The sequence below is a fragment of the Penicillium psychrosexuale genome (assembly GCF_028828465.1).
Source record: "Penicillium psychrosexuale strain IBT 29551 chromosome Unknown utg000006l, whole genome shotgun sequence".
Lineage (NCBI taxonomy): Eukaryota > Fungi > Ascomycota > Eurotiomycetes > Eurotiales > Aspergillaceae > Penicillium > Penicillium psychrosexuale.
In genome coordinates, this window is record NW_026643191.1 from 843,331 (window position 1) to 855,040 (window position 11,710).

At 49.7% G+C, this 11,710-nt stretch overlaps 5 protein-coding genes across 5 annotated transcripts; 2 read left to right on the forward strand and 3 right to left on the reverse strand.

The window, feature by feature from the left end:
- Positions 1-666: 666 nt before the first annotated feature.
- N7518_010154 (uncharacterized protein) lies at positions 667-3,027 on the reverse strand (the record flags this gene model as incomplete). Its single annotated transcript, XM_057191080.1, has 1 exon — positions 667-3,027. The coding sequence occupies one exon, from the start codon at positions 3,025-3,027 to the stop codon at positions 667-669; it is 2,361 nt and encodes a 786-aa protein (XP_057037216.1).
- Positions 3,028-4,707: 1,680 nt separating this feature from the next.
- N7518_010155 (hexadecenal dehydrogenase) lies at positions 4,708-6,845 on the forward strand (the record flags this gene model as incomplete). The annotated part of the gene is made up of 5 exons (XM_057191081.1): positions 4,708-4,847; positions 4,900-5,130; positions 5,205-6,004; positions 6,073-6,432; positions 6,796-6,845. The coding sequence occupies 5 exons, from the start codon at positions 4,708-4,710 to the stop codon at positions 6,843-6,845; spliced, it is 1,581 nt and encodes a 526-aa protein (XP_057037217.1).
- Positions 6,846-7,407: 562 nt separating this feature from the next.
- N7518_010156 (putative AP-3 adaptor complex subunit mu) lies at positions 7,408-9,381 on the reverse strand (the record flags this gene model as incomplete). The annotated part of the gene is made up of 3 exons (XM_057191082.1): positions 7,408-8,815; positions 8,877-9,287; positions 9,338-9,381. The coding sequence occupies 3 exons, from the start codon at positions 9,379-9,381 to the stop codon at positions 7,408-7,410; spliced, it is 1,863 nt and encodes a 620-aa protein (XP_057037218.1).
- Positions 9,382-9,600: 219 nt separating this feature from the next.
- N7518_010157 (uncharacterized protein) lies at positions 9,601-9,929 on the forward strand (the record flags this gene model as incomplete). Its single annotated transcript, XM_057191083.1, has 2 exons — positions 9,601-9,679; positions 9,748-9,929. 2 exons carry the CDS (start codon positions 9,601-9,603, stop codon positions 9,927-9,929), a joined length of 261 nt encoding a protein of 86 aa, XP_057037219.1.
- Positions 9,930-10,329: 400 nt separating this feature from the next.
- Positions 10,330-11,115, reverse strand: N7518_010158 (uncharacterized protein; the record flags this gene model as incomplete). Its single annotated transcript, XM_057191084.1, has 1 exon — positions 10,330-11,115. The coding sequence occupies one exon, from the start codon at positions 11,113-11,115 to the stop codon at positions 10,330-10,332; it is 786 nt and encodes a 261-aa protein (XP_057037220.1).
- Between the last annotated feature and the right edge of the window lie 595 nt (positions 11,116-11,710).

Below are 11,710 nucleotides of genomic sequence, written 5' to 3' on the forward strand. Positions count from 1 at the left end.
ATGGTCTTGGCTGTCTATCTCTATATATGTGCTTGATGTCTTGTGTATGTTGATTGTGGCGTTTTCCTTTTTGTTTCTATAGTCTTGACTTGATTCCCTGTCGGTCTTGCTCTCCTGTTGGATGAGCGGGGGCCGATTTATTGTGCATTTTGGAAATCACGACATAATTGATTTACATCTTGAATGAATGTGACTTTTTGGTGGTTATTTGAGTTATATTGTAAACCTAGAGGGAGAATGTTCTTCTGCGTTTAAAGTATTAAATTAGTGATGAGCAAGGACACCTAGCAAAGTTAACCATATTAAACGGGTGAATATTTAACGAATTATGATTGAAGATGGATAGAAATAGAGAAGTTAGCGCCCCATACGGGACCCTGAATATATATTGTCTGCTGAATATATAACACTTGGCGAACTTGATTTAGTTACTCTAGAACAATTGCAATGATCAAGAAATAGAACACACATTTATACAATGCACTAGTAAAAAGACATAACAAGAATCATTGAATCATTGAATTAGAACATAAGAAATATCATCAAATTTAATGAAGAATGCGCCCCTCCTTCCAATACCAGTCGCTGAAATATTCATCAAGGAGCCAAGTGGTCGGTCTCCAGCCGTCAGATGTGCACCAGCACCGCTGGGCAGAAACAAATTAGTTAATGAACTTTACGCCATATCCCGACATGCCTCAAGGTCTGAATCTCACACTCGAAGCGAGTAGAGCGCTTGTTAGGAGCCTTTTCCCGTGCATCCGTCGCTTGCTTGCGCTTTTGATTTGGCGACAAAGATTCCAGGGGAGGTCGTGGTATTTTTTGGAGCTGTGCTCGCTCAAAGTCAATGAACATTACCCGACCACTGTTCTTATTCCAGACCATGTTTCCGGCGATTGGATCATTGTGAAGCACGCCCAATGCGTGAATAGCATGTAGCGAGACTTCGGCTTCTTTGATTAACCAATCCGGTTCAGCATCGTGTGGCTTAGCCAGCGTCTTGCCCGCATACCCCATCAACGTCAAATGTACAATATCCGCGATGCCGTCGTAAGAGAACGGTTGACGGAGAGGTAAGCCACCCAGTACAACCGGCACGTGCACCCCCTGTATTGGTCGAAGACGCGAATACACACTTTCCTCGTGTTGGGCGTATTTAACGAACTCGACTGGCACCCCTTTGCCAACGAAAGTATACCCGTGAGACAGCAATGTCACTTTATGGAGGGCTCCGCGTGAGCCATGAATATGCAAGGAATCGCATCCTATCTCCAAGTCAGGCCGCGGGTCATGCATGGAGAGTTGTCGATGGAGGAGACTAATGAGTGTCGCCTGACTGATTGAGTGTCGACCAACTCCATGATCCCGCACATTGGGGCATTTCTCATCTAATCTTCCTCTCGTGACCAAGCCTAAGAGGCACTGCTGTGTACAATACTGGCGAGATTTGCCCTGTGTGGAAGAGCCTCCTCTGGATATTGCTGTAGTTGATGATGGTGGCAAGGCTGAAGAATCGGCGAAGCGGGAATCCCGGGGCTTTCGACTAGGGGTATTTGGGTCGAATCCGTCGGAAAAATCATCAAACTCAGACGAACTCGGAACCTCCAACGGAACGCAGGATTCAAAAAGTGCAGTAGGCATTGATCGTGTCTTGACAGGAGACATACGACAGTATTTGTTTCTGCTCTTTGGGGACTTGAAATCTGAATCTGAAAAGGGCACATCCTTCACCTTCTTTGCTTCCTTCCAAAGGTCTGTATACACCATTACCCATGTATCCAGATTTTTCACCGCCGAGTTTCTCCACTGAATACTTCGCGGCGGTGTTTGCAAAGCTCGGAGGGTAAAGGCCAACACCTGGCCGAGTGCTGTCAAGTGTAATCTGTTATCGTCGCCTGGGTTACCGGTCCATCCAGTTGTATCACCAACATCTTCTTTCGGCATCGATAGATAATAGTACACGGTGGAAGGATCATCGTGTGGAACACGAAGAAATATAAATGCTTCGCCGGTACACACATATCCATACTCCAGCCCTGCTTTGATCATGTAGGAGAACGCCTGTGTGATGACTGCAGCCACAACGCGCCGACAAGAATCTTCTGGCTTCTCAGCTTCCTGATAACAAAGCACGTCGTCGAGCTCCATGTCCGAGAGCCCAGCCTTTATATGAGCAAGCGTGAGCTTATGTGGCGCTTTGTATTCGACAATGAAGGCAGGGACCCTTTCTTCGGGGCCTTTGTTGTACACACAGAACTGGTCCGCTCGGGGTCTAGAAGGCTTTCGCGGCATAGGATTTTGGTCATTCACAACTGACCGAGCCGGAAGTTGAAGTTGAGAAGTATGCGACTGTTTCGCGGCTAATCGCTGTGAGCGGCGCGGTTGTCCCTGCGTCAAGCTCAGTGATCCCATATCGGCTACTATCTCTGATTCGTCCGTCAATGTGTTCGCATGGTTTTCGAAGGTCACATCCCCATTAAGGTGGAAGACTCGTCGGAGTTGAGGGCTTGCATATAGCTTCTCTATGACCTCGGCGACACGCATCTCGATCGTGAACCGTTCAAAAAAGCCGAGATCGAGCTCTGAACCCAACATTCTTTTTTGAAAATCTCGCCCGTTTCGCTCTAGCGTATGCCACGACGTAAAGTGGCGCTGGACGACAAAATCGACGCACATGAGATCATCCCATATAGTTGTCTGCTGCTGTGGAAATTCCATCCACTCCCGGATCCTAGCTGGGCGAAGCTTATTGTCTGCATTTGCCGGGTCGCCTTTGGTCGATGAATCTATACAGGTTTGTACATTCAGGCCAAGAAATAAGTGAACATGGCAAGCATCGAGAAACTCGGGAAGGGTGGTATCTCGAGTCTGGATCCTTTCTTCACTTAGTTGACGTCGGGTCTCGGAATCGCGTTGTTGAAGTTCTGCGACGAGTTGTTGAGATTCTGCCGCGCGTTGTTGAGCTTCTGCCTCGCGTTGTTGAGCTTCTGCTAGAAGTCGGCGCAACTCGGATACGTCTGGCTCCATTTCTGGCGAATTCTTCCAAGATGAGATACAGAGTGAGAAACTCGATGAAGGAAGGGAAGGAAGGGTGAATTTGTGTCGCCTTTCTAGGTAGGAGCGAGCAAACAAAGTACCAACCCCGCTTTCCCTCAGCCAATCATATCCCGCATAGTCGCATAGTAAGTCTTGGGTGGTTTGCAATGCTTATGTTGTAGAAAAAGAGAAGAGATGGATACGGTGTCTTTCTGGGTCTTTTTGTGTCTTTCTTGTCTTTTCCAGTGTCTTTGTTGGATATTGTTTTGTCGTGTCACTGTTATAGACAGAAAAATGCAAACAGTGAACCCCAAAATAGTGAAAAAGGTGTAAGATTCGGAGTACCCGTGTTGGACAGGCAGGGATCAAGAGATATAGTCACATGATTTATGGTGAACGGCTGCTTACGTGTACAAAATAGCATCTTGAGGTCCATGGATCGCGATTCGCGATAATCCCGATATTTTATTCAAAGCCTATCAGATGGTGCCACTTCTGCAGAATCTACTTTGTACTCCGTACTCAGCTAGGAATCCCACAATCTATCCATGTCCACCTCCGAAATCAAATGATAGAGTACGCGATTAGCACGCTAATTGTCTGTGACGATAATAAGAGCCGGTAGGACAAAGTTCATTATGTACAGTGTAATGTAGTAAGCGAGATTCTAGGCAAGGAGGTGATATACTGCATCACACATGGATGCATGGATTCAAGAGCACGACTATTGGCGACCCCGTCTAGGGACTACAATAATATAGCAACTAAGAGTACCAAGCTTAAGGGCCTATACCCGCACTATCCAATATCAGGATTGTTATCCTAGGGCAAAGAAAGCGCCTGCATACTCCTGGATTAGGTGGGAGCTGGTTGGGGCATCGGCTGAAGAATGTTTGAGACAAAATTGTGCCGGGCAAAGGCTAATTATCTACTTGGAATTGGGTATCGATCGACTATTATTGTTCTCGTTTACTCTTTTGCGGCTAATGTACATACAGCTGGAAATTGCGGTCAGTGTAATTGGCAATAACTCCATGCACTGCTATCTTTTGTGGTTGTTATGCTGTAAATATGTTTACTAAATTCCCCCCAGGACTGGATAACTGGAACATAACTAAATATGTCTCTAACTACATCTAGTTAGTTGACCAAGACGGCACAAATTAATAATCAAAATAAGATTGGCTCCACTTTTTAATTCGTCTAGAACATAATGGGATTGCAGGAAGCATCATGCCGGTCATACTCTAGCGCACTTCGTGTGAAGCCGCGGTTATTCTTTATCTCGGCGTGACACTCAATACCGGTTAGTCCTTGAATTTATGTCCTCAAATAGAATAAACATAAAAAAGGAGGCATCGGTAAAGACCAAAAACAAGAATGAGCCGAGAGCTTGGGGCATGTGCGGAGCCTTCACCTAATAGGGGTACGGAGTACGGAGACATGGCATAAATTATGGAGACATAGACATACGTACGGAGGGATATTGATATCAGAGTGGTGCCCTCCGTAGTGGAATTTGCCTAGGTAAAATTACTTTAGGTATAGCCGTTGCAGATCCCATTATGCTATTATCGGGGCCCACATCCACTTATTCATATAATATCCGTAGACAACCGCTCACTTTCCACCTCTCTTTCTAACCTTAATTTATCTTAATTTATCTTCATCATGGTCGAACTACCTGAATTTAAGACTACTCCGCTGGAGGAGATTCCTATGCGCGCCGCCACGGCCCGCAAGGCGTTTAATGAGAACAAGACCCGTGATGTGGAGTTCCGTCTCGTCCAGCTGCGCAAGCTATACTGGGCGTGAGTACTGGGTTCTCTTGTCTTCCTTGTCAATCAACTAACATTTTCACAGGATTAAAGATAATGAGGAGGCCATTATGGAGGCCTGCACCCAGGACCTGAACAAGCCTCGGTTCGAAACTAACCTCGCAGAGAGCGGATGGCTCCTGAACGACATTGTCTTCACGACGCGCAACCTGCACGAATGGGCCAAGGATGAGAAGGCCAACGATATTGATCTCGCCTTCAAGTTCATGAGCCCCAAGATCAGAAAGGATCCCCTGGGTACCGTGCTGGTCATTGGGTATGCTACCCCCATCCCCCACGATGCGCCTGAGAATACCCCCCGAAGGCTAACAAGGCTCTTCCCTATTCCAGTGCCTTCAACTTCCCCTTCCAGTTGACCCTCGGCCCCGTCATCGGTGCTATCGCCGCCGGAAACACAGTAGTGATCAAGCCCAGCGAAAATTCCCCCCGCAGCGCGGCGGTCATGCAGAAGATCATCGAGGAGAGCCTCGACCCCTCATGTTACATGGTTCTCCAGGGCGGCATCCCCGAGACACAGACCTTGCTCGCCGAGCGGTGGGACAAGATTTTCTTCACAGGCGGCGCCGGCGTTGGACGCATCATCGCCAAGGCCGCTGCACCGAATCTGACTCCCGTCGTGCTCGAGCTGGGTGGTATCAACCCAGCCATCGTGGCCAAGAGCGCGAACCCGCGTCTCGTCGCCCGCCGCTTGCTCTGGGGTAAGCTCCTCAACGCCGGCCAGATCTGTACCTCGCAGAACTACCTGCTGGTCGAAAGGTCGCTTGTTCCGGCGGTCGTACAGGAGTTCAAGAATGCCTACAAGGAGTTCTACCCCAATGGTTCCAAGGGCTCCTCTGATTACGCGCGCATCGTCAACTTGCCCGCCTTCAACCGCCTCAAGTCCATGCTTGATAATACTAAGGGCAAGATCGTCATGGGTGGCACTATGGATGAGAAGGAGCTCTTCATCGAGCCGACCGTTGTCCTGGTCGACTCGGTTGAGGACTCCCTGTGCTCGCAGGAGAGCTTCGGTCCCTTCATCCCCATCTTGGCTGTGGATAGCCTCGACGAAGCCATCAGCGTGGCCAATAGCGTCCAGAGCACACCGCTAGGTCTCTACCCCTTCGGTAACAAGGCTGATGTCGAGAAGAGTAAGTTTCCATTTTGTTTTCAGTCTATCTGATACCGCAAAGACATCTATTCTAACCCTCTCTCCTAGTTATTGCCGGAACCCGCTCCGGTGGCGTTTCCTGCAACGACGCCGCGCTGCACATCCCAACCCTGCCCTTTGGCGGTGTCGGCGAGAGTGGCCAGGGTGCTTACCGCGGCCGCGCTAGCTTTGACGTCTGGGTGCACCGTCGCACCATCACCTCCAGCCCAAGCTGGCTGGAGGGTATCCTGGCTATCCGCTACCCCCCGTATGCCGGAAAGATCAGCACGTTCAATGCTGCTAGCGCTCTGAGCCCCGACTTTGACCGCAGCGGCAAAAAGCTGGGTATGGGCTTGCTGCGCTGCATCTTCACTTTGGGTGGAGGTAGTGCGAAGGCTGGAGCCTTCAGAGCTACTGCTCTTGCTGCCAGTAAGTGATCCTTTCTAATTTCCTTTCTGTTCTTCTTGCCATGGTTTTGCCATTTCTGTGGATATTTTCCACATCTTGCACAAATCCGTCTCGTGGGTGGGTTCAGTCAATCTTGGAGAATTTTTTTTCTTCAGACGAGAAGCGAACTGTGAGATCCCTATACCAACCCAGTGGCTCCTTGCATGGTTCCGACGATGAAGACGCATAATCTCTGCCTATCCTATATACCCCTAACCTCATGTGCTGGCTTGATCCCGTTCTATCCCCGCCTAGGACTGCATCTTCACACTTCTTCTCCAATCATTTCAACCAGCAGATCATTCCTATCAAAGCTTTTGGAAATCACAGTCTAACCCTTAATAGTTGCCTACGTCGTCCTCCAGATCCTCGAACGCCGATCTGCGAAATTGTGAACGTGAACATGAACGTTTACCCCTGAACTTGGATACCCCGCTTACGATCTACGGCCAATCACTCCTCATTTCGCTATGGAGAAATTGGGCTTCGACTTGGATTAGCACGTGTGGATGACTTCAGGATCTTTTTGCTATAGTGCCACGTAAATAAATTTGCCATGTAGGTAAGTATGTACTTGTTGGATTTAGTTGCTCTTCTTACTTTTGGTGATTGATGCTTTTGTTACGAATATTTGAGAGCTATGTATATTTGTAATCCATTCAAGTCTTTTTTTGCTTTTGAGGCTTTTTATCGTGTAGCGAGTGTGTAGCTTATCTAGACATCAGGAATTGGAATGGCTCCAATTGGAGCCATACATCCCAAAATTGGGAACAACAAGAACCCCACTAGCCTACAGCATTACGAGGTACACCGCTCATTGAGAATCTAGACAGATCCAACATTCGTATCATCATTCGTGCTGTCAAATGCAGTGATTGTCAAATGCGCTATCCAATCAGACAAATGCCTCGGTTCATCTAGCTAGCCGAAAAAGGAATTAAGTCAAGTACATTGGCTCTAGCAGCGCCGTTCCACGCCGCGATTACTCACGCACAGGTACTTGACACCCTTGTATGGTTTGACGCCCTCGCCTAAGCCGCGGCTGCGACGCTGGTCAATGTTGAGGCTTTCCACCTTGATACCAGAGGGGAGCCAGCCTCGCACGGAGAAGGATACCGACGCCGAGTTAGGCATTAGGCTTGCATTGACCTGGGCTTTGGTTCTGCGTGGGGTGCGGGATGTAGCTGATGGAGCGAAGAACGCGGGGAGGTGGGCGTTATCCTGGGATTGTGATCGGAGAGGGGGTGTGGGAGTTTTGTGTATGGAGGGATTTGGGGATGGGGTGGTAGCTGCAACGGGGTCTTCTTCCGCGTCTTCTGGTTGTAAGGCAGCGGAACGGGAGGATTTCTTTGTGGACTTCTTCTTCTTCTTTTTGCGCTTGGAGGGGTCTGAGGATCGAGTTTTCTTTGATGTGCTGGCAGATGCATCGTTGTAGGAGGTAGGCGCCTCGTAATAGCCTTGCAGGAGGTTGGCATTGGCATCTTCGTCGGCATCCTCGACGCTGCCATCAAGGTCATCATCAGCTGATGGATAGCCCGAGACACCGCAACGCAGTGTGGCAGTTCCAGTCAGTGTTCCGGCATCCTTGCCAGTGGGAACCCGCCATTCGAGGAGCCCACTTGAGGGGGAGAATTGAGCGTCACCACGGCTGGCCTGCATGTCCGTGATATGGCGGACAGACTTCGAGATCGGTACGCTGACGACAACCTCTTCAAGGGCCGGTCCGGAGCTTCCACTTCCGCCTCCGCCTAGGAATGACGGTGTTGATGTCCCGGATCCGCTTCGGGTAGCTCCAGGCCGTGAAGAGCTTTGGCCCGGGAAGTTTGGGTTCAAAGTCAGTCGAACCTCAAATTCGGAACCAGATGACCCGAGTGATTTACGGATATCCACAATAGCAGGTAGGAAAAGCTTTTCCATATGGCTTGGTGCCTCATCCAGGTCAGGATCTATGGGAAGGAGATCCACTTCGTACCCAGCCAGGATAAACCGCCCGTCGGGAGGTATGAAGCTGAGCTCACCCGGCCGTTCCTTCCATCGAGCCAGTCGAACACATGGATGAAATACCGGTAGTTCGATCTTGCGACCAAGGACATGCTGGCCACCCGGCGCTGACAACGAAAGCAGTAGGTCCGGGACTCCCGATATTTTCGCAGTGAATGCAATGGTCCCGGACACCAATGCAGACAGCAGCCGTCCTGAAGGAGCCATAGTAACAGAGAGGGATTCAATGATGTCGACATATAGCTCATTAGAGGTATGCCGTACACCGGGCCGTCGCCAAGGAATGGCGGGTCCTTGTGATGCACTGCCGGCAGCGAGAGATTGCTTGAGAGGATTGGTAGATCCTAGTGTTGGCGTAGATGTACTAAAGTCAGGCGAACACATTAATGCCAGAGAATATCGTTTGTCAAGTCAAGGCTACTCACCCAATCCCACCTAGCAGCTTCCCCATCCACCCGGGAACCTCAACAACCTCCTGTAACGCATTGGGTTCGGTATTGCATACTATTCCTCCATCGCACATTTCATTAATAAGCTGCGCAACAACGTCATAATTGGCCTGGATCTTAGTTGAAAGCAGCGGTGCTCCAACAAAGTCCTCAAGTACATCGATCACGCGATGCAGGAACTCCAGCGCCAAAAGCGGCTCCGTGTCGACTTCACTTATTGCAAGAAACAACAAATTCGACTCAACTGTCGAGAATACCGTCACCGGCGGCGAAGCGCTAGGAATGTACAGCAAGGAAGGGCGTGGTTCGGCATGGGCAAGGTAGAGGGGCAGGATGGCGGAGGCCGAGGGCGGGCGGGATCGATACACATGTTCGACGAGAGGGGCGCTGGGAAGACGGGTTAGTGTGGTCTTGCAAGCCGGCGCGGAATACCCCACTTTTGCTCGTCATATATGTAAACGGCATCAATCTCGCCGCTCATGGTGACTGTTGTCTGATGATGAGATCCATGTGTCGGCGTAGATTGCATAGCTCTCGTGTTTTGCCGCGGATTTCCGCTTTCCGATAACTTTTTCGAGACAACAGACATCAAGTCATACTAACCGGGCTCTGGTGGTACGGTGCGCGTTTGTTTCTTGTTCTTGTCCCGAATATATTTTAATACGATCTAAACACATTCATCTCCTCTGAAAAGCGCGCCATGGCTACCCAGCTGAAAGACGCCAAGCAGGCTCTGGCCGAGGACAAGTACGACGACTGTCTGGCCTGCAGAGTGACTGGTATGTTTATTTTTAGCCCGTGATTCGCGCTGGTATTACAAGCATTTGGTACTGACATTCTGCAACAGGATCTGCTGCTTTTATGGGCCTGGGAGTCTACAGCTACTACACTGGAATGGCCAATCTCCGGAAACAAGAGAAGGCCATCATGCAAGGCCCCTCAAAATACAAGATGGGCTCGCGAAAGTTGGGGATCTTCTCGATTTCAGCGACATTAGTGGGAATGGGGCTGTGGCGGGCGTTTAATTGAGTATTGTGTATCAAACATATACCGAAGCATATGGATGTGACGAAGGCCGGGGTCGAGCAGGCTGTTTGGTAGCGAAATGCAGGTTGGAAGTTTTGTAAGATATTGATTGTTATTTAGTTGCAAGCCAATGATAATTGCCACTCCGGGTATTGGGAATATCCGCATCTATATGCTATATGACAAGGGGAAGAGGGAATTGAATAAGAAAAAGAGACAAGAAAAGAACAAAGAAACCCAAGGAAGACAACAGCCAAAAAGAAAAAAAGCCATATGCAAAAAGTCCCTTGTTATGCACCCGAAAAGCACCTTCATACCCGGAATTTCAACCAGCCACTGTGTGACAATCAGAAGGGAATGGTCGTCACTTCGTCATCATATAATGCTTTACCCAGGGCAAGCCCTAGGTAAAGCGGCCTCGTTTCCCACCCCCTCCTGACATATCTCGTCCGTTGTTAAGTCCTGATAGATCAAAGAAATCCGGGAAAGTGAATTTCCTCTTGGACCCAATACTAGCGGGGGACTCCCGTGGCGAAATGCGCGCGTTGGATCGTGGGTGGTTGTTGTGACGATGGTGTGGCCGACTGTTGCGGGGCATCACCGAGACGCTCACAGGAGCGTCTTGCATGGTCGCAGATGAGTTGTCTGACGACTGCACATCCATGTCGAGCTCCTGGCACTGTGGGTATGTAGGACCGGCAGAGAATGTGAAGACGGCAGGTGTGGCGAAAGAAGATGTTTCGTGGAGTTGTGTGGGAGGAGTGATTGACTCTGGCTTAGATGCGGGTACGGGCACTGAAGTGGGGGGCTGACGAGAAATTGTTTCGGGTGTAGGTTTTTCTTTGCGGACAGTAGCCGGAGTAGCACTTCGGTCACGCTTGTCGGCCTCTGTATCTTCATCGCTGCTCTGTGATCCAGTTCCGTCGCATTTTTCAGTTGCCCATTGTCGGACCTTCCACCCCTCTCCGTCTCCGAGACCGAGGTTCTCACGGTCAAGGAAGTGGAGCAGATCCTCTATCGCTTCCTGGTATCCTGATGACCTTGCATGGGCTTGTTCACATACTGCATTCTTGTACAGGTTTGTGACAGACAGAGCCGCCGCTTTGAATTGCTGGAGGAGTAGCTCCGGGGGTTGCGGGCGGGGTGTCGAGCTCGGAAGAGAGGTGTTGAGGGACCTCATGGAGTCCATGGCAGGGAGCAATGTCAAGGCCCTGCTGGGCAACGGGTTTGAGGACAAAAGTGTTTGTGTGGACAACTTCTAATGCCGTGCGTCGTTCGTCGGTGGACAAATGGCGATAGCGAGGAGCTTGCGGTGATGCAAGAGAGCAGTTGGAATGAAAGAGACTCAAATAATATAACAAACAAGGACCAGTACAGCCAAAATCAGACAAATCAGGTAGTTGGTCGCCTACCTGTGCAACAATAAGCACCAAGATGTGTCAACGGAGGAACTTTCAAGGTTGTTGCAGATGACCTGGCCCGGTAACGAGAAGCCCACTTTCCGACGGAATAACAATATTCCATACCGTAGGCCCTACCGAAAGGCGGTATCTTCATTTGCCGTCGACGCGCTTTGAATACCCTCCCGAGGTCGTTCCTAGAATTATTCAATAGCATTCATTCTTTAGGACCCCCCTTTATGAATTGCTTCAACCTTTGAATTCGTCTTGCTATATCTAGACAGTCTCCCTCACCTCCTCACCACTTCGACCGCAGCTGGTTCTTTCTTCCTGCACTACGCGACCCGACTAGTGTCGCGCTTCCAATATTCTTTGTTGCACGCT